This window comes from Musca autumnalis, unplaced genomic scaffold, assembly GCF_047663935.1.
Source record: "Musca autumnalis isolate F117 unplaced genomic scaffold, ASM4766393v1 scaffold_2, whole genome shotgun sequence".
Lineage (NCBI taxonomy): Eukaryota > Metazoa > Arthropoda > Insecta > Diptera > Muscidae > Musca > Musca autumnalis.
In genome coordinates this window covers 37,403,567-37,428,798 of record NW_027411755.1, presented here as the reverse complement: position 1 = coordinate 37,428,798, position 25,232 = coordinate 37,403,567, and the positions used below count along the sequence as shown (strand labels likewise).

General features: G+C 29.7%; 1 protein-coding gene across 1 annotated transcript in view; it reads left to right on the top strand.

The window, feature by feature from the left end:
• LOC141392215 (protein dissatisfaction-like) overlaps nucleotides 1–23,108 on the top strand; it is an 85,998-nt gene extending 62,890 nt beyond the window's left edge. Inside the window, exons 4-6 of the mRNA XM_073965169.1 lie at nucleotides 20,892–21,344; nucleotides 21,420–22,402; nucleotides 22,548–23,108. Of these exons, the coding sequence (XP_073821270.1) occupies nucleotides 20,892–21,344; nucleotides 21,420–22,402; nucleotides 22,548–23,108 (1,997 nt within the window). The remainder of the gene's footprint in view (nucleotides 1–20,891; nucleotides 21,345–21,419; nucleotides 22,403–22,547) is intronic.
• Nucleotides 23,109–25,232: the final 2,124 nt, after the last annotated feature.

The window sequence follows — 25,232 nt, the reverse complement described above, 5'->3', positions numbered from 1 at the left end:
GTGGATTTTTTTAAAGAATTTTTTCTCAGGCTTGGATTTTTTTAAAGAATTTTTTCTCAGGCGTGGATTTTTTTAAAAAATTTTTCTCTCAGGCGTGGGTTTTTAAAACAATTTTTTCTCTGGCGTGGATTTTTTTAAAGAATTTTTTCTCAGGCGTGGACTTTTTTAAAGAATTTTTCCACAGGCGTGGATTTTTTAAAGAATTTTTTCTCAGGCGTGGATTTGTTTAAAGAATCTTTTCTCAGGCGTGGATTTTTTTAAATATTTTTCCTCAGGCCTGAATTTTTTCAAAGAATTTTTTCTCAGGCCTGGTTTTTTCAAACAATTTTTTTAAGGCGTGGATTTTTTAAAGAATTTTTTCTCAGGCGTGGATTTTTTTAAAGAATTTTTCCTAAGGCGTGGATTTTTTTAAAGAATTTTTTCTCAGGCCTGGATTTTTTTTAAAGAATTTTTTCTCAGTCGCGGATTTTTTTAAAGAATTTTTTCTCAGGCGAGGATTTTTTTAAAGAAATTTTTCTCAATCGTGGATTTTTTTAAATCATTTTTCTCAGGCGTGGATTTTTTTAAAGAATTTTTTCTCAGGCGTGGATTTTTTTAAAGAATTTTTTCTCAGGCGTGGATTTTTTTAAAGAATTTTTTTCTCAGGCGTGGATTTTTTTAAGGAATTTTTTTCTCAGGCGTGGATTTTTTAAAGAATTTTTTTCTCAGGCGTGGATTTTTTAAAGAATTTTTTTTCTCAGGCGTGGATTTTTTTAAAGAATTTTTTCTCACGCGTGGATTTTTTTAAAGAAGTTTTTCTCAGGCGTGGATTTTTTTAAAGAATTTTTTCTCAGTCGTGGATTTTTTTAAAGATTTTTTTCTCAGGCGTGGATTTGTTCAAAGATTTTTTTCTCAGGCGTGGATTTGTTCAAAGAATTTTTTCTCAGGCGTGGATTTGTTCAAAGAATTTTTCTCAGGCGTGGATTTTTTCAAAGAATTTTTTCTCAGGCGTGGATTTTTTCAAGAATTTTTTCTCAGGCGTGGATTTTTTTAAAGAATTTTTTCTCAGGCGTGGATTTTTTTAAAGAATTTTTTCTCAGGCTTGGTTTTTTGTAAAAAAATTTTATCTCATGCGTGGATTTTTTTAAAGAATTTTTTCTCAGGCGTGGATTTTTTTAAAGAATTTTTTTCTTAGGCGTGGATTTTTTAAAGAATTTTTTCTCAGGCGTGGATTTTTTAAAGAATTTTTTTCTTTGGCGTGGATTTTTTTAAAGAATTTTTTCTCAGGCGTGGATTTTTTAAAGAATTTTTTTCTCAGGCGTGGATTTTTTAAAGAATTTTTTTCTCAGGCGTGGATTTTTTAAAGAATTTTTTTCTCAGGCGTGGATTTTTTAAAGAATTTTTTTTCTCAGGCGTGGATTTTTTTAAAGAATTTTTTCTCACGCGTGGATTTTTTTAAAGAAGTTTTTCTCAGGCGTGGATTTTTTTAAAGAATTTTTTCTCAGTCGTGGATTTTTTTAAAGATTTTTTTCTCAGGCGTTGATTTGTTCAAAGAATTTTTTCTCAGGCGTGGATTTGTTCAAAGAATTTTTTCTCAGGCGTGGATTTTTTCAAAGAATTTTTTCTCAGGCGTGGATTTTTTTAAAGAATTTTTTCTCAGGCGTGGATTTTTTTAAAGAATTTTTTCTCAGGCTTGGTTTTTTGTAAAAAAATTTTTTCTCATGCGTGGATTTTTTTAAAGAATTTTTTCTCAGGCGTGGATTTTTTTAAAGAATTTTTTTCTTAGGCGTGGATTTTTTAAAGAATTTTTTCTCAGGCGTGGATTTTTTAAAGAATTTTTTTCTTTGGCGTGGATTTTTTTAAAGAATTTTTTCTCAGGCGTGGATTTTTTAAAGAATTTTTTTCTTTGGCGTGGATTTTTTTAAAGAATTTTTTCTCAGGCGTGGATTTTTTAAAGAATTTTTTCTCAGGCGTGGATTTTTTTAAAGAATTTTTTTCTTAGGCGTGGATTTTTTTAAAGAATTTTTTTCTTAGGCGTGGATTTTTTTAAAGAATTTTTTCTCAGGCGTGGATTTTTTAAAGAATTTTTTTCTTTGGCGTGGATTTTTTTAAAGAATTTTTTCTCAGGCGTGGATTTTTTAAAGAATTTTTTCTCAAGCGTGGATTTTTTCAAGAATTTTTCTTAGTCGTAAATTTTTTTCAAAAATTTTTTCTCAGGCGTGGATTTTTTAAAGAATTTTTTCTCATGCGTGGACTTGTTTTTAAGAATTTTTTCTCAGGCGTGAATTTTTTTAAAGAATTTTTTTCTCAGGCGTGGATTTTTTTAAAGAATTTCTTCTTAGGCGTGGATTTTTTTAAAGAATTTTTTCTCAGGCATGGATTTTTTTAAAGAATTGTTTCTCAGGCCTGGATTTTTTTAAAGAATTTTTTCTTAGGCCTTGATTTTTTTAAAGAATTTTTTCTCAGGCGTGGATTTTTTTAAAAATTTTTTCTCAGTCTTGGATTTTTTTAAAGAATTTTTTCTCAGGCGTGGATTTTTTTAAAGAATTTTTTCTCAGGCGTGGATTTTTTTAAACAATTTTTCCTCAGGCGTGGATTATTTTAAAGAATTTTTTCTCAGGCGTGGATTTTTTAAAGAATTTTTTCTCAGGCGTGGATTTATTAAAGAATTTTTTCTCAGGCGTGGATTTTTTTAAAGAATTTTTTCTCAGGCGTGGATTTTTTAAAGAATTTTTTCTCAGGCGTGGATTTTTTAAAGAATTTTTTCTCAGGCGTGGATTTTTTAAAGAATTTTTCCTAAGGCGTGGATTTTTTTAAAGAATTTTTTCTCAGGCCTGGATTTTTTTAAAGAATTTTTCCTAAGGCGTGGATTTTTTTAAAGAATTTTTTCTCAGGCCTGGATTTTTTTAAAGAATTTTTCCTAAGGCGTGGATTTTTTTAAAGAATTTTTTCTCAGGCCTGGATTTTTTTAAAGAATTTTTCCTAAGGCGTGGATTTTTTTAAAGAATTTTTTCTCAGGCCTGGATTTTTTTAAAGAATTTTTCCTAAGGCGTGGATTTTTTTAAAGAATTTTTTCTCAGGCCTGGATTTTTTTAAAGAATTTTTCCTAAGGCGTGGATTTTTTTAAAGAATTTTTTCTCAGGCCTGGATTTTTTTAAAGAATTTTTCCTAAGGCGTGGATTTTTTTAAAGAATTTTTTCTCAGGCCTGGATTTTTTAAAGAATTTTTCCTAAGGCGTGGATTTTTTTAAAGAATTTTTCCTAAGGCGTGGATTTTTTTAAAGATTTTTTTCTCAGGCCTGGATTTTTTTAAAGAATTTTTCCGAAGGCGTGGATTTTTTTAAAGAATTTTTTCTCAGGCCTGGATTTTTTTAAAGAATTTTTCCTAAGGCGTGGATTTTTTTAAAGAATTTTTTCTCAGGCCTGGATTTTTTTAAAGAATTTTTCCTAAGGCGTGGATTTTTTTTGAAGAATTTTTTCTCAGGCCTGGATTTTTTTAAAGAATTTTTCCTAAGGCGTGGATTTTTTTGAAGAATTTTTTCTCAGGCCTGGATTTTTTAAAGAATTTTTCCTAAGGCGTGGATTTTTTTTGAAGAATTTTTTCTCAGGCCTGGATTTTTTTAAAGAATTTTTCCTAAGGCGTGGATTTTTTTAAAGAATTTTTTCTCAGGCCTGGATTTTTTTAAAGAATTTTTCCTAAGGCGTGGATTTTTTTTGAAGAATTTTTTCTCAGGCCTGGATTTTTTTAAAGAATTTTTCCTAAGGCGTGGATTTTTTAAAGAATTTTTTCTCAAGCGTGGATTTTTTCAAGAATTTTTCTTAGTCGTAAATTTTTTTCAAAAATTTTTTCTCAGGCGTGGATTTTTTAAAGAATTTTTTCTCATGCGTGGACTTGTTTTTAAGAATTTTTTCTCAGGCGTGAATTTTTTTAAAGAATTTTTTTCTCAGGCGTGGATTTTTTTAAAGAATTTCTTCTTAGGCGTGGATTTTTTTAAAGAATTTTTTCTCAGGCATGGATTTTTTTAAAGAATTGTTTCTCAGGCCTGGATTTTTTTAAAGAATTTTTTCTTAGGCCTTGATTTTTTTAAAGTATTTTTTCTCAGGCGTGGATTTTTTTAAAAATTTTTTCTCAGTCTTGGATTTTTTTAAAGAATTTTTTCTCAGGCGTGGATTTTTTTAAAGAATTTTTTCTCAGGCGTGGATTTTTTTAAAGAATTTTTTCTCAGGCGTGGATTATTTTAAAGAATTTTTTCTCAGGCGTGGATTTTTTAAAGAATTTTTTCTCAGGCGTGGATTTTTTAAAGAATTTTTTCTCAGGCGTGGATTTTTTTAAAGAATTTTTTCTCAGGCGTGGATTTTTTAAAGAATTTTTTCTCAGGCGTGGATTTTTTAAAGAATTTTTTCTCAGGCGTGGATTTTTTAAAGAATTTTTTCTCAGGCGTGGATTTTTTAAAGAATTTTTCCTAAGGCGTGGATTTTTTTAAAGAATTTTTTCTCAGGCCTGGATTTTTTTAAAGAATTTTTCCTAAGGCGTGGATTTTTTTAAAGAATTTTTTCTCAGGCCTGGATTTTTTTAAAGAATTTTTCCTAAGGCGTGGATTTTTTTAAAGAATTTTTTCTCAGGCCTGGATTTTTTTAAAGAATTTTTCCTAAGGCGTGGATTTTTTTAAAGAATTTTTTCTCAGGCCTGGATTTTTTTAAAGAATTTTTCCTAAGGCGTGGATTTTTTTAAAGAATTTTTTCTCAGGCCTGGATTTTTTTAAAGAATTTTTCCTAAGGCGTGGATTTTTTTAAAGAATTTTTTCTCAGGCCTGGATTTTTTTAAAGAATTTTTCCTAAGGCGTGGATTTTTTTAAAGAATTTTTTCTCAGGCCTGGATTTTTTAAAGAATTTTTCCTAAGGCGTGGATTTTTTTAAAGAATTTTTCCTAAGGCGTGGATTTTTTTAAAGATTTTTTTCTCAGGCCTGGATTTTTTTAAAGAATTTTTCCGAAGGCGTGGATTTTTTTAAAGAATTTTTTCTCAGGCCTGGATTTTTTTAAAGAATTTTTCCTAAGGCGTGGATTTTTTTTGAAGAATTTTTTCTCAGGCCTGGATTTTTTTAAAGAATTTTTCCTAAGGCGTGGATTTTTTTTGAAGAATTTTTTCTCAGGCCTGGATTTTTTTAAAGAATTTTTCCTAAGGCGTGGATTTTTTTTGAAGAATTTTTTCTCAGGCCTGGATTTTTTTAAAGAATTTTTCCTAAGGCGTGGATTTTTTTAAAGAATTTTTTCTCAGGCCTGGATTTTTTTAAAGAATTTTTCCTAAGGCGTGGATTTTTTTTAAAGAATTTTTTCTCAGGCCTGGATTTTTTTAAAGAATTTTTCCTAAGGCGTGGATTTTTTTTGAAGAATTTTTTCTCAAGCGTGGATTTTTTCAAGAATTTTTCTTAGTCGTAAATTTGTTTCAAAAATTTTTTCTCAGGCGTGGATTTTTTAAAGAATTTTTTCTCATGCGTGGACTTGTTTTTAAGAATTTTTTCTCAGGCGTGAATTTTTTTAAAGAATTTTTTTCTCAGGCGTGGATTTTTTTAAAGAATTTCTTCTTAGGCGTGGATTTTTTTAAAGAATTTTTTCTCAGGCATGGATTTTTTTAAAGAATTGTTTCTCAGGCCTGGATTTTTTTAAAGAATTTTTTCTTAGACCTTGATTTTTTTAAAGAATTTTTTCTCAGGCGTGGATTTTTTTAAAAATTTTTTCTCAGTCTTGGATTTTTTTAAAGAATTTTTTCTCAGGCGTGGATTTTTTTAAAGAATTTTTTCTCAGGCGTGGATTTTTTTAAAGAATTTTTTCTCAGGCGTGGATTATTTTAAAGAATTTTTTCTCAGGCGTGGATTTTTTAAAGAATTTTTTCTCAGGCGTGGATTTTTTAAAGAATTTTTTCTCAGGCGTGGATTTTTTTAAAGAATTTTTTCTCAGGCGTGGATTTTTTAAAGAATTTTTTCTCAGGCGTGGATTTTTTAAAGAATTTTTTCTCAGGCGTGGATTTTTTAAAGAATTTTTCCTAAGGCGTGGATTTTTTTAAAGAATTTTTTCTCAGGCCTGGATTTTTTTAAAGAATTTTTCCTAAGGCGTGGATTTTTTTAAAGAATTTTTTCTCAGGCCTGGATTTTTTTAAAGAATTTTTCCTAAGGCGTGGATTTTTTTAAAGAATTTTTTCTCAGGCCTGGATTTTTTTAAAGAATTTTTCCTAAGGCGTGGATTTTTTTAAAGAATTTTTTCTCAGGCCTGGATTTTTTTAAAGAATTTTTCCTAAGGCGTGGATTTTTTTAAAGAATTTTTTCTCAGGCCTGGATTTTTTAAAGAATTTTTCCTAAGGCGTGGATTTTTTTAAAGAATTTTTTCTCAGGCCTGGATTTTTTTAAAGAATTTTTCCTAAGGCGTGGATTTTTTTAAAGAATTTTTTCTCAGGCCTGGATTTTTTAAAGAATTTTTCCTAAGGCGTGGATTTTTTTAAAGAATTTTTCCTAAGGCGTGGATTTTTTTAAAGATTTTTTTCTCAGGCCTGGATTTTTTTAAAGAATTTTTCCGAAGGCGTGGATTTTTTTAAAGAATTTTTTCTCAGGCCTGGATTTTTTTAAAGAATTTTTCCTAAGGCGTGGATTTTTTTAAAGAATTTTTTCTCAGGCCTGGATTTTTTTAAAGAATTTTTCCTAAGGCGTGGATTTTTTTTGAAGAATTTTTTCTCAGGCCTGGATTTTTTTAAAGAATTTTTCCTAAGGCGTGGATTTTTTTTGAAGAATTTTTTCTCAGGCCTGGATTTTTTTAAAGAATTTTTCCTAAGGCGTGGATTTTTTTTGAAGAATTTTTTCTCAGGCCTGGATTTTTTTAAAGAATTTTTCCTAAGGCGTGGATTTTTTTAAAGAATTTTTTCTCAGGCCTGGATTTTTTTAAAGAATTTTTCCTAAGGCGTGGATTTTTTTTGAAGAATTTTTTCTCAGGCCTGGATTTTTTTAAAGAATTTTTCCTAAGGCGTGGATTTTTTTAAAGAGTTTTTTTCAAACCTGAACTTTTTCAAGCGTGGACTTTTTAAAGAATTATTTCTTAGGCGTGGATTTTTTTAAAGAGTTTTTTTCAAACCTGAACTTTTTCAACCGTGGATTTTTTAAAGAATTATTTCGTAGGCGTGGAATTTTTTTAAAGAGTTTTTTTCAAACCTGAACTTTTTCAAGCGTGGATTTTTTAAAGAATTATTTCTTAGGCGTGGATTTTTTTAAAGAGTTTTTTTCAAACCTGAACTTTTTCAAGCGTGGATTTTTTTAAGAATTATTTCTTAGGCGTGGATTCTTTTAAATAACTTTTTCTCAGGCGTGATTTTTTTCAAATGTTTCTCAAGCTTGGATTTTTTTAAAGAATTTTTTCTCAGGAGTGAATTTTTTTAAAAAAAATTTTCTCAACATTAGATTTTTTAAAAAATTTTTTCACAATTGTTGAATTTTTAAAGATTTTTTTTCTCAACCTTGGATTTGTTTAAAGAATTTTTTCTCAAGCTTGAATTTGTTTAAAGAATTTTTTCTAAACCGTCGATTTTGTGAAGAATTTTTTTCAGGTATTATATTTCCTTTGCCTTTTTCTTTCTTTGTTTAGTAAATAAATTTAAAATGGTGAACATTTTGTTTAGCATATATTTAGGCTTTTAAGCCTTTTATTTTTGACATCCTCAGGCTCTCTAACACTTTGGCAAATACACATAGTCACACACACCCTCTCACTTAAATGTTGCCCATAGCCAAACAAGAAAATCTTATAAAAGTCTTAATGCCAAAAGGAAGCGAGTTGAGTTGAGTCGAGTCGTTGTTTGTGGGTTGTTGTCTTGTGGTGTGAACACAAAAATGTGGTTTCTTTGGTTTGGAATAGACTTTAATTCCAGAGGGCGGGGAAATTGTCTTTAAGAAAGTTGAAAATGTTGTAGTTGGCTATAGAAGGGATGACATTCTGTGTTTCCGGAAAGTATGGTTTTGAGAATTTTTCTTTTTATAGGAATGGAGGAAATGAAAGAAAAAGTTGTGGTTAAATGTAGACCATGCTTGAAAGACCTTTCCTTATATACAGAGTCAGTTAACTTAATCAGATCCATTGTATAAGGTTAAGTATCATCGGTACAGATCTGGAACCTGGAAATATCAACATTAAATTAGCAAAGACATAAACCACGATTATAATATTGGAATTCATTGCTCTCAGCCATTGATTATGATGAATGGTTTCAATACTTAGGCAATATGTATGTTTCACTTCACCTTCAATTTTGGTACGGGTATTATATTTCGAATTATTTTATATATATTCAGTTATAAAAATTATTATTTTCACTTTGTATAAAACGTCAGCTTTAATCAATCATTTGCTTTACATATGTATGTATGTACGTTCATGCTATTTTCCCCTCTCCACAAAATGTATCAAAGGTGTGAATTTTGTCAAGTGTTTATTTCACCCACCTCCCGCAACATTACTCCCCCTTTCCATACATCAACATATCTGTTACGCTAACAATGAAAATAAAAACAATTTCAAAACCCTTTAACCCAAACACTCACTCTATGGCCTCTTTGTCATCATCATCATCGAAACAATGCGACTTCTATGATACATACATTCATTATGATTCCTGACAACAGCAAAAACAACAATCACTACACATACGATTAGCAATGGATTAAAATGTTAGCCCCCACTTTCTTTCGTACGAGTATCACGTGTGTGTGTTGTGTAAGGACTATAAGGACTACCACACGGTTAGTTGTAAATATTCATATGAGAGTGAGTGAGTGTGTGAATGTGTACAAATGGAGTAAATGAAATTTATTCAAGCATCTTCTCAGCCTTTGGATTTAATTAACAACAAATAAAAGTCACTATGATACCGCCGTCTCCACCACCACCCGTTCAATGTTGGACAATAGTGTCACCATACAAAGGATGTCGGATATGTATTTAGGAACATGTGTGCACAGTCTAATATGTTTACTTTCTTGGTCCACTCCGATTCACCTACTTATGCAAGGCCCTTCCTCGCACGCAATTGTGAAAAAATTCTTTAAAAAAATTCACGCTTGAGAAAAAATTCTCTAAACAAGTCCATGCTTAAGAAAAAACTCTTTAAAATAATCCACGCTTGAGAAAAAATTCTTTAAACAAATTCACGCTTGAGAAAAAAATTCTCTAAACAAGTCCATGCTAAACTCTTTAAAATAATCCATCTTGAGAAAAAATTCTTTAAAATAATCCACGCTTGAGAAAAAATTCTTTAAAAAAATCCACGCTTGAGAAAAAATTCTTTAAAAAATCCACGCTTGAGAGAAAATTTTTTAAAAAATCAACGCTTGAGAAAAAATTCTTTAAAAAATCCACGCTTGAGAAAAAATTCTTTAAAAAATCCACGCTTGAGAAAAAATTCTGTAAAAAATGCACGCTTGAGAAACAATTCTTTAAAAAATGCACGCTTGAAAAAAAATTCTTTAAAAAATGCACGCTTGAGAAAAAATTCTTTAAAAAATGCACGCTTGAGAAAAAATTCTTTAAAAAATGCACGCTTGAGAAAAAATTCTTTAAAAAATGCACGCTTGAGAAAAAATTCTTTAAAAAATCCACGCTTGAAAAAAATTCTTTAAAAAATCCACGCTTGAGAAAAAATTCTTTAAAAAATCCACGCTTGAGAAAAAATTCTTTAAAAAATCCACGCTTGAGAAAAAATTCTTTAAAAAATCCACGCTTGAGAAAAAATTCTTTAAAAAATCCACGCTTGAGAAAAAATTCTTTTAAAAAATCCACGCTTGAGAAAAAATTCTTTAAAAAATCCACGATTGAGAAAAAATTCTTTAAAAAATCCACGCTTGAGAAAAAATTCTTTAAAAAATCCACGCTTGAGAAAAAATTCTTTAAAAAATGCACGCTTAAGAAAAAATTCTTTAAAAAATCCACGCTTGAGAAAAAATTCTTTAAAAAATCCACGCTTGAGAGAAAATTTTTTAAAAAATCAACGCTTGAGAAAAAATTCTTTAAAAAATCCACGCTTGAGAAAAAATTCTTTAAAATAATCCACGCTTGTGAAAAAATTCTTTAAAATAATCCACGCTTGAGAAATAGTTTTTTAAATTAATCCAGGCTTGAGGAAACATTCTTTAAAATAATCCACGCTTGAGAAAAAATTCTTTAAAATAATCCACGTTTGAGAAATAATTTTTTAAATTAATCCAGGCTTGAGAAAAAATTCATTAAAATATCTCACGCTTGAGAAAAACTTCTTAAAAAAATCTTTAAAATATCTCACGCTTGAGGAAAAATTCTTTAAAAAAGTCCACGCTTGAGATAAAATTCTTTAAAAAAGTCCACGCTTGAGATAAAATTCTTTAAAAAAATCCACGCTTGAGAAAAAATTCTTTAAAAAAATCCACGCTTGCGAAAAAATTCTTTAAAATAATCCACGCTTGAGAAATAATTTTTTAAATTAAATATCTCACGCTTGAGAAAAAATTCTTTAACAAAAACCAAGCTTGAGAAAAAATTCTTTATTCGCTTGAGAAAAAATTCTTTAACAAAATCCACGCTTGAGAAAAAATTCTTTAAAATAATCCACGCTTGTGAAAAAATTCTTTAAAATAATCCACGCTTGAGAAATAATTTTTTAAATTAATCCAGGCTTGAGAAAAAATTCTTTAAAATAATCCACGCTTGAGAAAAAATTCTTTAAAATAATCCACGCTAGAGGAAAAATTCTTTAAAATAATCCACGCTTGTGAAAAAATTCTTTAAAATAATCCACGCTTGAGAAATAGTTTTTTAAATTAATCCAGGCTTGAGGAAACATTCTTTAAAATAATCCACGCTTGAGAAAAAATTCTTTAAAATAATCCACGCTAGAGGAAAAATTCTTTAAAATAATCCACGCTTGTGAAAAAATTCTTTAAAATAATCCACGCTTGAGAAATAGTTTTTTAAATTAATCCAGGCTTGAGGAAACATTCTTTAAAATAATCCACGCTTGAGAAAAAATTCTTTAAAATAATCCACGCTTGAGAAAAAATTCTTTAAAATAATCCACGCTTGAGAAATAATTTTTTAAATTAATCCAGGCTTGAGAAAAAATTCTTTAAAATAATCCACGCTTGAGAAAAAATTCTTTAAAATAATCCACGCTAGAGGAAAAATTCTTTAAATAATCCACGCTTGAGAAATAGTTTTTTAAATTAATCCAGGCTTGAGGAAACATTCTTTAAAATAATCCAGGCTTGAGGAAACATTCTTTAAAATAATCCACGCTTGAGAAAAAATTCTTTAAAATAATCCACGCTTGAGAAATAATTTTTTAAATTAATCCAGGCTTGAGAAAAAATTCTTTAAAATATCTCACGCTTGAGAAAAACTTCTTAAAAAAATCTTTAAAATATCTCACGCTTGAGAAAAAATTCTTTAAAAAAAAACCAAGCTTGAGAAAAAATTCTTTAAAAAAATCCAGGCTTGAGAAAAAATTCTTTAAAAAAATCCACGCTTGAGAAAAAATTCTTTAAAATAATCCACGCTTGTGAAAAAATTCTTTAAAATAATCCACGCTTGAGAAATAGTTTTTTAAATTAATCCAGGCTTGAGGAAACATTCTTTAAAATAATCCACGCTTGAGAAAAAATTCTTTAAAATAATCCACGCTTGAGAAAAAATTCTTTAAAATAATCCACGCTAGAGGAAAAATTCTTTAAAATAATCCACGCTTGTGAAAAAATTCTTTAAAATAATCCACGCTTGAGAAATAGTTTTTTAAATTAATCCAGGCTTGAGGAAACATTCTTTAAAATAATCCACGCTTGAGAAAAAATTCTTTAAAATAATCCACGCTTGAGAAATAATTTTTTAAATTAATCCAGGCTTGAGAAAAAATTCTTTAAAATAATCCACGCTTGAGAAAAAATTCTTTAAAATAATCCACGCTAGAGGAAAAATTCTTTAAATAATCCACGCTTGAGAAATAGTTTTTTAAATTAATCCAGGCTTGAGGAAACATTCTTTAAAATAATCCAGGCTTGAGGAAAAATTCTTTAAAATAATCCACGCTTGAGAAATAATTTTTTAAATTAATCCAGGCTTGAGAAAAAATTCTTTAAAATATCTCACGCTTGAGAAAAACTTCTTAAAAAAATCTTTAAAATATCTCACGCTTGAGAAAAAATTCTTTAAAAAAAACCAAGCTTGAGAAAAAATTCTTTAAAAAAATCCACGCTTGAGAAAAAATTCTTTAAAAAAATCCACGCTTGAGAAAAAATTCTTTAAAATAATCCACGCTTGTGAAAAAATTCTTTAAAATAATCCACGCTTGAGAAATAGTTTTTTAAATTAATCCAGGCTTGAGGAAACATTCTTTAAAATAATCCACGCTTGAGAAAAAATTCTTTAAAATAATCCACGCTTGAGAAATAATTTTTTAAATTAATCCAGGCTTGAGAAAAAATTCTTTAAAATAATCCACGCTTGAGAAAAAATTCTTTAAAATAATCCACGCTAGAGGAAAAATTCTTTAAATAATCCACGCTTGAGAAATAGTTTTTTAAATTAATCCAGGCTTGAGGAAACATTCTTTAAAATAATCCAGGCTTGAGGAAAAATTCTTTAAAATAATCCACGCTTGAGAAATAATTTTTTAAATTAATCCAGGCTTGAGAAAAAATTCTTTAAAATATCTCACGCTTGAGAAAAACTTCTTAAAAAAATCTTTAAAATATCTCACGCTTGAGAAAAAATTCTTTAAAAAAAACCAAGCTTGAGAAAAAATTCTTTAAAAAAATCCACGCTTGAGAAAAAATTCTTTAAAAAAATCCACGCTTGAGAAAAAATTCTTTAAAATAATCCACGCTTGTGAAAAAATTCTTTAAAATAATCCACGCTTGAGAAATAGTTTTTTAAATTAATCCAGGCTTGAGGAAACATTCTTTAAAATAATCCACGCTTGAGAAAAAATTCTTTAAAATAATCCACGCTTGAGAAATAATTTTTTAAATTAATCCAGGCTTGAGAAAAAATTCTTTAAAATAATCCACGCTTGAGAAAAAATTCTTTAAAATAATCCACGCTAGAGGAAAAATTCTTTAAATAATCCACGCTTGAGAAATAGTTTTTTAAATTAATCCAGGCTTGAGGAAACATTCTTTAAAATAATCCAGGCTTGAGGAAAAATTCTTTAAAATAATCCACGCTTGAGAAATAATTTTTTAAATTAATCCAGGCTTGAGAAAAAATTCTTTAAAATATCTCACGCTTGAGAAAAACTTCTTAAAAAAATCTTTAAAATATCTCACGCTTGAGAAAAAATTCTTTAGAAAAAACCAAGCTTGAGAAAAAATTCTTTAAAAAAATCCACGCTTGAGAAAAAATTCTTTAAAAAAATCCACGCTTGAGAAAAAATTCTTTAAAATAATCCACGCTTGTGAAAAAATTCTTTAAAATAATCCACGCTTGAGAAATAGTTTTTTAAATTAATCCAGGCTTGAGGAAACATTCTTTAAAATAATCCACGCTTGAGAAAAAATTCTTTAAAATAATCCACGCTTGAGAAATAATTTTTTAAATTAATCCAGGCTTGAGAAAAAATTCTTTAAAATAATCCACGCTTGAGAAAAAATTCTTTAAAATAATCCACGCTAGAGGAAAAATTCTTTAAATAATCCACGCTTGAGAAATAGTTTTTTAAATTAATCCAGGCTTGAGGAAACATTCTTTAAAATAATCCAGGCTTGAGGAAAAATTCTTTAAAATAATCCACGCTTGAGAAATAATTTTTTAAATTAATCCAGGCTTGAGAAAAAATTCTTTAAAATATCTCACGCTTGAGAAAAACTTCTTAAAAAAATCTTTAAAATATCTCACGCTTGAGAAAAAATTCTTTAAAAAAAACCAAGCTTGAGAAAAAATTCTTTAAAAAAATCCACGCTTGAGAAAAAATTCTTTAAAAAAATCCACGCTTGAGAAAAAATTCTTTAAAATAATCCACGCTTGTGAAAAAATTCTTTAAAATAATCCACGCTTGAGAAATAGTTTTTTAAATTAATCCAGGCTTGAGGAAACATTCTTTAAAATAATCCACGCTTGAGAAAAAATTCTTTAAAATAATCCACGCTTGAGAAATAATTTTTTAAATTAATCCAGGCTTGAGAAAAAATTCTTTAAAATAATCCACGCTTGAGAAAAAATTCTTTAAAATAATCCACGCTAGAGGAAAAATTCTTTAAATAATCCACGCTTGAGAAATAGTTTTTTAAATTAATCCAGGCTTGAGGAAACATTCTTTAAAATAATCCAGGCTTGAGGAAAAATTCTTTAAAATAATCCACGCTTGAGAAATAATTTTTTAAATTAATCCAGGCTTGAGAAAAAATTCTTTAAAATATCTCACGCTTGAGAAAAACTTCTTAAAAAAATCTTTAAAATATCTCACGCTTGAGAAAAAATTCTTTAAAAAAAACCAAGCTTGAGAAAAAATTCTTTAAAAAAATCCACGCTTGAGAAAAAATTCTTTAAAAAAATCCACGCTTGAGAAAAAATTCTTTAAAATAATCCACGCTTGTGAAAAAATTCTTTAAAATAATCCACGCTTGAGAAATAGTTTTTTAAATTAATCCAGGCTTGAGGAAACATTCTTTAAAATAATCCACGCTTGAGAAAAAATTCTTTAAAATAATCCACGCTTGAGAAATAATTTTTTAAATTAATCCAGGCTTGAGAAAAAATTCTTTAAAATATCTCACGCTTGAGAAAAACTTCTTAAAAAAAATCTTTAAAATATCTCACGCTTAAGGAAAAATTCTTTAAAAAAGTCCACGCTTGAGATAAAATTCTTTAAAAAAGTCCACGCTTGAGATAAAATTCTTTAAAATAATCCACGCTTAAGAAAAAATTCTTTAAAAATTCCACGCTTGAGATAAAATTCTTTAAAAAAGTCCACGCTTGAGATAAAGTTCTTTAAAATGATCCACGCTTAAGAAAAAATTCTTTAAAAATTCCACGCTTGAGAAAAAATTCTTTGAAAAAGTCCACGCTTGAAAAAATATTCATCAAAATTTCATGCTTGACAACATTTTTTTTAAAAAATCCAGGCTTGAGTAAATATTCTTTAAAAAAAAACACGCTTGAGAAATAAATCATTAAAAAAGCCACGCTTGAGAAAAAAATTTTTTAAAAAATTCACGGTTGAGAAAAAATTTCTTTAAAAAATCCACGCTTGAGAAAATATTCTTTAAAAAATCCACGATTGAATTTTTTTTTTTTAAATTCACGCTTCAAATTTTGTTTTTAAAAATCCTCGCTTGAACAAAATTTTTTTTTTAAAAAACCACAAATTCTTTAAAAAATCTACAATTGAGATCAAATTCTTAATAGAACTCAGGCCTGAGAAAAACTTCGCTTGAGAATTTTTTTTTTAAAAAATCCAAGCTGTAGAAAAATTTTTTTAAAAAAAATCCACGCTGTAGAAAACATTTTTTAAAACAATCCACTATTGAGAAAGAATTCTTTAAAAAAAAAATCTTTATCAAATGCACAATTAAGAAAAAGTCTTAAAAAAATCCAAAATTGAGATTTTTTAACTCCACGCTTGAGAAAAAAGTTTTTAAAAAATCCAAAATTGAGATTTTTTTAACTCCACGCTTGAGAAAAAAGTTTTTAAAAAAATCCATGCTTGAGAAGCATTCTTTACAAAAATCCACACTAAAGAAAAAAATTTAGAAAAATCTACGCTTATATTAATCCACCTTTGAAAAAAAGATTAAAAACATCCACGTTAGAGAAAAAATTCTTTAAAAAAAAAAAATCACGCTTGAGAAAAAATTCTTTAAAAATAAAATCAGGCTTGAGAAAAATTCTTTAAAAAAAAAATCACGCTTGAGAAAAAATTCTTAAGAAAAATCCCCGCTTAAGAAAAAATTCTTTAAAAATACCGGCTTAAGAAAAAATTCTTTAGAAAAATACACGCTTAAGAAAAAATTGTTTAGAAAAATCCACGCTTGGGAAAAAAATTCTTTAAAAAAATACCCGATTAAGAAAAAAAATTATTTAGAAAAATCCTCGTTTAAAAAAATTTCTTTAGAAAAATCCACGCTTAAGAAAAAATCTTTAGAATAATCCACGCTTAAGAAAAAAATCTTTAGAATAATCCACGCTTAAGAAAAAATCTTTAGAATAATCCACACTTGAGAAAAAATTCTTTAAAAAAAAGCTTCAAAAAAAAAAACTGACGCTCGGCATAAAATTCCTTAAAAAAATCCTCGTTTTATAATTTTTTTTTTTTAATCCACGCTTGAGAACAAATTCTTTAAAAAAAATCCACGTTAGAGAATAGTGCTCCAATAGTGTTAGCACACTGAGTTTCTCTGCGAATTGGCCAAAACGGCTTTCTACCCATATATTTAAAACCAAGATTCCCAATATTTGAGAAATGAAAGGCCATTTGAAAAGCCACATATGATAGTTTTAATACGCGATCATAGGCTTTGCTGTACATCGGTGGTTGTAACATAACAAAAGGTATTGCCAGCATATTACGCTGCAGATTATAATGGGATCTTGTCAAATATGTTGAATATAGGCCCTTGATGGCCATAACATGATAGCGATTTTTTGTATCAAATACGGAATTTAGGAATCTATGTTTGAGTAAGTAAAAATAATTTTGATAGAAGTTTTTTACATCCAATGGCGGTATATTAGCAAATATTGCTTGAAGTCTTGGCATGTAAAAACTTTTTGGTAAATTTCCAATATTTAAAAATGCCGTCGAGCGATTTTTTTATTTGGCCCATATTTTTATGGAGTATTGTTTTTCCAAGCGTCTGAGAGTATTGCAAAGATTTTTAAATATTCCCTGCAGATCGGCGTTTCGTTACAATTCCTCTGGCCTACAGTAATCATAGTAGAGCAGATTTGTGGCAAGCTCCAGTTTATTTCTTGCTTCTTTAATGCAATCAAGTTTCGTGTGATTTCGCTCACTTATTGTATCGAAAATAAAAAAAAAATTAGCAGATTCTTGCAGTTCTGGAATAAACAGTAAATAATCTACGAACTGCAAATTAGAAACTGTGTGTCTACAAAACTGTACATACTCCCGGCCTTAAAGAATCGTAATCTGTTAAAAGTTATGTACGTATATTTATATCCTCCACCATAAAATAGTGGAAACAATTTTAAAATTTATTTTAATAAGCGTGAATATTTAAAGTATATTTGAAACAATTTTAAAATTCTTTATTATTAAGAGAGGATTTTTAAAGAATATTTGACAAAAAAAAAAAAAAAATAAAATTTATTTATTTTTAATGATGTTTGAAGTAAATTTTTGAAAAAAATGTGTATTTAATTAGCTTGGATTTTTAAAGAATATTTGAAACAAAAATAAAATTTATATTTAATAAGCGTGGATTTTTAAAGATTGTTTGAAACAATTTTAATAATTATGAAGATATTCCGAATCTTTTATTTTGGAATTAAAAGTTCCCCACATCATTCCTTTTCAGTAGCCAACGAAGACCTTTTTCTTTATTGTTTTCAAAAAATGTATCTTAATGACTTCTAAGGTTATTTTGAGGTTATGCTTCCTTAAAAAGGAAGACGTCTTTACTTTTCTGCTTTTGTCAAACATTGTCCCGCATTTTTTTGCTGGCAAAAATTCGTATTTTCAATCAAGGAAAAATTAAAAAGTTTTCCCTCTGGCCAATATTTGCATAGACATAAAATTGCCATCAGAGTTGCGCTCCATTTCTCACTTTCCCCTCTCTGACTCCACATCAACGCCCTGGAAGAGCCAAACATTTGCCTAAGTTATATGCAAATTTTGAACTTAAAAGAAAGTAATGATGAGGGAGAGTGGGAAAAATCAAAAACTCAAACCTCAGCGCCATTTTGATTTGTTTTTCTTTTTTTGTTGAAAAAAAGGCAAACAAAGTCTCTTTGTGTGGTGCCGCTGTGTGTGAACTTTTCTCCGCCTTTTTTTAGGGGCAAAGAGCAAAGATGTGGGTGGTAATAAAATTGTCGCTGGTGTGCGGAAATTTTGTTGCGCAAAGTCAGCATTCGCCAAGTAATCAACCCCAGTTTTACATTGACAAAGAAACTGTGCGGGAATCTAAGTAATGCGGAGGTGGGGATATGGAGTGAATTGTGTGTCTACCAAATTCCTTGAAATTTGTTTCGTAAGTTGCTATTCAACCATAAAATTGTAATGATAAGCTGCGTTTTCTTAAGATTTTCTTTTATCTTTGGTATTGAGGTGGAGGAGGAGGGCAGAGGTCTGGGATTTGGATTTGAAAATCAAAGTTAATTTGAAAATAATGATAAGATGTTGAGAAATTAACATATGTTTTTTGTTTTAAAATTTATTTTTAATAAGCGTGAATTTTTATAGAATATTTGAAAAGAAAATTAAAATAGAATAAGAAGAATATTTTAAACAAATTGAAAATTTATTTTTAATAAGCGTGGATTTTTAAAGAATATTTTAAACAATTTTAAAATTTATTTTTAATAAGCGTGGATTTTTAAAGAATATTTAAAACAATTTTAAAACTTATTTTTAATAAGCGTGGATTTTTAAAGAATATTTTAAACAATTTTAAAATTTATTTTTAATAAGCGTGGATTTTTAAAGAATATTTGAAAAAAATTTAAAATTTATTTTTAATAAGCGTGGATTTTTAAAGAATATTTAAAACAATATAAAAATTTATTTTTAATAAGCGTGGATTTTTAAAGAATATTTGAAACAATTTTAAAATTTATTTTTAATAAGCGTGGATTTTTAAAGAATATTTTAAACAATTTTAAAATTTATTTTTAATATGCGTGGATTTTTAAAGAATATTTAAAACAATTTTAAAATTTATTTTTAATATGCGTGGATTTTTAAAGAATATTTAAAACAATTTTAAAATTTATTTTTAATAAGCGTGGATTTTTAAAGAATATTTAAAACAATTTTAATATTTATTTTTAATAAGCGTGGATTTTTAAAGAATATTTAAAACAATTTTAAAATTTATTTTTAATAAGCGTGGATTTTTAAAGAATATTTAAAACAATTTTAAAATTTATTTTTAATGAGCGTGGATTTTTAAAGAATATTTAAAACAATTTTAAAATTTATTTTTAATAAGCGTGGATTTTTAAAGAATATTTAAAACAATTTTAAAATTTGTTTTTAATAAGCGTGGATTTTTAAAGAATATTTTAAACAATTTTAAAATTTATTTTTAATAAGCGTGGATTTTTAAAGAATATTTTAAACAATTTTAAAATTTATTTTTAATAAGCGTGGATTTTTAAAGAATATTTTAAACAATTTTAAAATTTATTTTTAATAAGCGTGGATTTTTAAAGAATATTTTAAACAATTTTAAAATTTATTTTTAATAAGCGTGGATTTTTAAAGAATATTTTAAACAATTTTAAAATTTATTTTTAATAAGCGTGGATTTTTAAAGAATATTTTAAACAATTTTAAAATTTATTTTTAATAAGCGTGGATTTTTAAAGAATATTTTAAACAATTTTAAAATTTATTTTTAATAAGCGTGGATTTTTAAAGAATATTTTAAACAATTTTAAAATTTATTTTTAATAAGCGTGGATTTTTAAAGAATATTTTAAACAATTTTAAAATTTATTTTTAATAAGCGTGGATTTTTAAAGAATATTTTAAACAATTTTAAAATTTATTTTTAATAAGCGTGGATTTTTAAAGAATATTTTAAACAATTTTAAAATTTATTTTTAATAAGCGTGGATTTTTAAAGAATATTTTAAACAATTTTAAAATTTATTTTTAATAAGCGTGGATTTTTAAAGAATATTTTAAACAATTTTAAAATTTATTTTTAATAAGCGTGGATTTTTAAAGAATATTTTAAACAATTTTAAAATTTATTTTTAATAAGCGTGGATTTTTAAAGAATATTTTAAACAATTTTAAAATTTATTTTTAATAAGCGTGGATTTTTAAAGAATATTTTAAACAATTTTAAAATTTATTTTTAATAAGCGTGGATTTTTAAAGAATATTTTTAAAAATTTAGAAATTTATTTTTAATCAGCGTGGATTTTTTAAGAATATTTAAAACAATTTTAAAAAATTTATTTTTAATAAGCGTGGATTTTTTAAGAATATTTTAAACAATTTTAAAATTTATTTTTAATATGCGTGGATTTTTTAAGAATATTTTAAACAATTTTAAAATTTATTTTTAATATGCGTGGATTTTTTAAGAATATTTTAAACAATTTTAAAATTTATTTTCATTAAGCGTGGATTTTTTAAGAATATTTGAAAAAAAAAATATTTTTAATAAGCGTCGATTTTTTAAGAATATTTGAAAAAAAAATATATTTTTAATAAGCGTCGATTTTTTAAGAATATTTGAAAAAAAAAATATATTTTTAATAAGCGTCGATTTTTTAAGAATATTTATAAAAAATATTTCTAATTAGCGTGGATTTTTAAGAATAATTGAAAAAAATATTTTTAATAAGCGTGGATTTTTTAAAAATATTTGAAAAAATTATTTATAATTAAAGTGGATTTTTTAAGAAAATGAAAAAAATTACTTTTAATAAGCGTGGATTTTTTAAGAAAATGTGAAAAATTACCTTTTATAAGCGTGGATTTTTTAAGAATATTTGAAAAAATTATTTTTAGGGATTTTTTTAGGAATGTTTGAAAAATTTTTTTTAGGAATTTTTTTAAGAATATTTAAAAAAAATATTTTTAATAAGCGTGGATTTTTTAAGAATTTTTGAAAAAAAAAAATATTTTTAGTAAGATTTGATTTTTTAAGAATTTTTGAAAAAAATTATTTTTAATAAGCGTGAATTTTTAACGAATATTTTTCTCTGTTATTTCCTCTTTCCAGCGGTTCAACATGAACGTGGTCCCCGCAAACCCAAACTCCATCCCCAGTTACATCAACATCCCGGCGCTCATCATCATCACCACCATGGCCATCATCCTTTGAATGGCCTGGCACCACATCATGCTGCCTATCATCCACATGCTGGCCACTTGCCGGTTTCCTTGGTAACCAATGTTTCGGCTTCTTTTAATTACACTTCGCACATATCCACCCATCATCCTGGAGGTTTTCATCATGCAGCGGCTGGTCATCCCACGGCTTTTCATCATCCTGGTCATCCAGGGGCAAATGGTGGTCATATACCACCACCACCCTTGCCCTTTCCATCCCATCTCTTGCCTCACATGCATCACAATCTTATTGCCGAGGCCACAGGTAAATTGCCGGGTTTGTCATCAACTGCTGCTGCCAGTTTGACGGGTAATAACAACAACAATAATCAAGTGGCCTCTGGTGGCCATGTGGGACCATCAACGGTTCTTGCCAATCCTCCTGTGGCCACCTATGACTTAACCAACAGTCGTGGAGATGCTTCGTCGGCGGGTAGCAATGGTGCCGCAAGTAGCAGCACAAGCCTGGAATTCTATAGTAAGGCAGCCACCATGGTTCATAATTATTCCTCACCATCGCCCACGGCATCCATACAATCGATTTCATCGGTGGGTGGTCGTTCCTCCTTGCATTCAGCGGAATCGCCTCGAGTTAATGTGGAAACTGAAACTCCCTCAGCCACACCACCACCACTATCGCCTGGTTATCATTCACAAGGCCAAGAGGAGCCACTGTCACCTGGGGATAACACAGCAGAGCACACCAATGCATCCGATTCGCCCATAACTTTAAATAGTTTGCCACATAGCCTTAGCCGGAGTAGCAGTGGCAGCAGCAACAATACAACAAACACTCACAGCAACAACAACAACTCTTCATTTAACAATCGCAATTTAAGTTTACAGCAAATGCATTTGTCTCACAACACCTCGCACAATAATAGTGGAGGAGGTGGTGCAACATCACCAGCTTCATCGCCAGCATCCAATCTACGTAACCACTCACCCATTCACCTCACAGCTTTTACACAAATAAGACCATCTTCTTCCATTTCGAATAACACCACCACCACGCCACCAATTCATCACAATAGTCTTCATACGGGTTTAATAACCACACCAACAGTTCCCTCTACAACGACTACCAGCAACACAACTCCCACTCAACAACAGCAACAACATCATCAAGCTGCAGCTGCCTTGTATGCTGCACGACAAAATGGTTTCATCGAATTGCTTTTAAGTCCTGACAAATGTCAGGAAATCATTCAATATCAAATGCATAATTCCATTCTGTTTCCACCCTTGCCACAGCAATTAATTGGCTTGGATTCCCGGCTGATGTCGTGGGAAATGTTGCAGGAGACCACAGCCAGGTTGTTGTTTATGGCTGTACGGTGGGTCAAGTGTTTGATGCCATTTCAAACTTTATCAAGGACGGATCAGATATTACTATTGCAGGTAAGATAATTACTAAAGGCGAAAAATACTTCCGAACGCAAAGACTTCTTTAAGAAGCCTCTATTAGCCTTCATTGACCTCTGGATTTTTTTTAATAATTACTTTTCCCCTTTTCTTTCTCCCTTTATTTCTCATTTCCTTTCAGGAATCTTGGAAAGAGCTATTCCTCCTTAACCTCGCCCAGTGGATAACCCCGTTGGATCTGAATCCCATATTCGAATCGGCCATGATCAAAGAACGTTTACCCCAAGACGAAACAACCGATATGGAAATGAAAACATTACAAGATATATTACTGCGTTTTCGTCAAATTGCCCCCGATGGCAGTGAAGTGGGTTGCATGAAGGCGATTGCCCTGTTCACCCCTGAAGTTCCTGGGCTGTGTGATATTCAACCGGTTGAAATGTTACAAGATCAAGCCCAGTGTATTCTCTCCGATCATGTACGCATACGTTATCCACGTCAAGCGACAAGATTTGGTAGACTATTACTGCTGCTACCTTCACTACGTTCAATACGAGCCTGTACAATTGAAAGTCTCTTCTTTAAGGAGACAATTGGTAATGTGCCCATTGCACGACTGCTGAGGGATATGTACACCATGGAGCCGGCTGCACCAGTTGTCGCACCAACAGCTATACGAACTCCGGGATCGCCACCAGAAAATGCCAGTGTTACAGTGGATCAGCAACAGCAAGAGAAATAAAATTATAATTTAGCGGATGTTAGAAATTAGGACTATAAAATGTTTGGAGCGTATAATGTTAAAGGCATATATTAATTAATTTTAGTAATTAAGATGTTATTGAAATTTAGTTTTAAAAAATTTGGTTGTACAAAAAATATATTCCATAAATGTGTTCTATAAAAAATCAAAATAATAATAATAATGTGTATTTATTTATTAATTAGTCAGAACGAAGCAGTAAAGGCATCGACTACTCCCAGTCGTCTGATGACAGACCACATTAGCCTGATGTCAGACTACCTTGGTTTAATGTCTGATGTCAGACTCCTTAGACTGATGTTAGACTACCTTAGGCTGATGTCAAACTTCTTAGTCTGATACCATACTCTTTAGTCTGATGCCAGATTCCTTAGTATGATGTCAAACGACATTTGTCGCATGTCATACACCATAGTCTGATGCTAGACTCCTTAGTCTAATGTCAGACAACCATAGCCTTATGTCAGCCACCTTAATCTGAAGTCAAATTCCTGATGTCCAACAACTTCAGTCGAATGTCAGACTAGCTCTGATGTCAGATTCCTTAGTCTGATGTCAAAACCTTTAGTCTGATGTCATAATACCTTTGTCTGATATCAGATTACATCAACTCGTTGTCATACTCCATGGTATGATGTCAGACTACCTTAGTATGATGTCAAACTACCTTAGTCAGACTATATTAGTCTGATGTCGGGCTGCCTTAGTCGAGTAGTCTAAAAATCTCAGTCTCATGTCAAACTACCTTAGTTGGATGTCAGACTACCTCAGTCTGATGTCAGACTCCTTAGTCCGACTATTATAGTCTGATGTCAGACTACCTTAGTCTGATGTCAAACTACCTTAGTCAGACTATATTAGTCTGATGTCGGGCTGCCTTAGTCGAGTAGTCTAAAAATCTCAGTCTCATGTCAAACTACCTTAGTTGGATGTCAGACTACCTCAGTCTGATGTCAGACTACCTTAGTAGGATATCAGACTAAGTAGTCTGATGCCAGACTTTTTTGTCTGTTGTCAGACTACCTTAGTCAGACAGTCTCTTAGGCTGATGTTTGGCTACTTTAGTCTGATGTCAGACTCCTTAGGCTGATGTCAAACTACCTTAGCCTAATGCCAGACGACTTAGTCTGACGCCAGACTACATTAGTCTGACGCCAGACTACATTAGTCTGATATCATGCCAGCTAAATCTCATGTCAGACTACCTTAGATTGATGTCAAACTTATTTTTCTGAAACCAGACTCCCTAGTCTGAGGCCAGACTTCTTAGTGTGGTGTCAAACGACTTTAGTCGCATGTCGTACCCCATAGACTGGCGCCAGACTCCTTTGTTTAATGTCAGACAACCATAGCCTGATGTCAAGCAACCTTAGTCTGATGTCTGACTTCCTTAATCTGATATTAAACTACCTTCGTCTGACGTAGGAATAATTTAGTCGGATGTCATGCTAACTTAGTCTGAGGTTAGAGAATCTTAGTCTGATGCCAGACTCCTATAATCTGATATCAGATTCCTTAGTCTGATATCAGACACTTCAGTCTGATGTCACAATACCGTTGTCTGACGTCTGATATCAGACTACCTCAGATATCAACTACCTCAGCCTCCATGGTGTGAAATCAGACTACCTAAGTTTGATGTCAGACTACCTTAGTCTGATGCCAAACTACCTTAATCTGATATTAAACAACTTTTGTCTGACGTCAGACTAATTTAGTCGGATATCATGCTAACTTAGTCCGATGTCGGAGAGCCTTAGGCTGATGTAAGACTCTTTAGTCTGCTGCCAGTGCCCTTAGTCTGCTGCAAGACTTTTTAGTCTGATGCCAGAATTTCTTAGTCTGATATCAGACTCTTTAGACTGATGACAGACTACAGGAGGGGAAAAGGCCATACGAACCGCCTCTTCTGGCATCCTTGTCTGGCTTCAGTAGTGGGACCGTCAACAATCTTCGCTACTGGCGACAGGATGGGAATAGGCCATGCGAACCGCCTCTTCTGGCATCCTTGTCTGGCTTCAGTAGTGGGGCCACACTGCCATCTTCTGGTACAATAACGATAAATTGAAGACTCTTGTCAATTACTTAACTCTGCGTTTATCC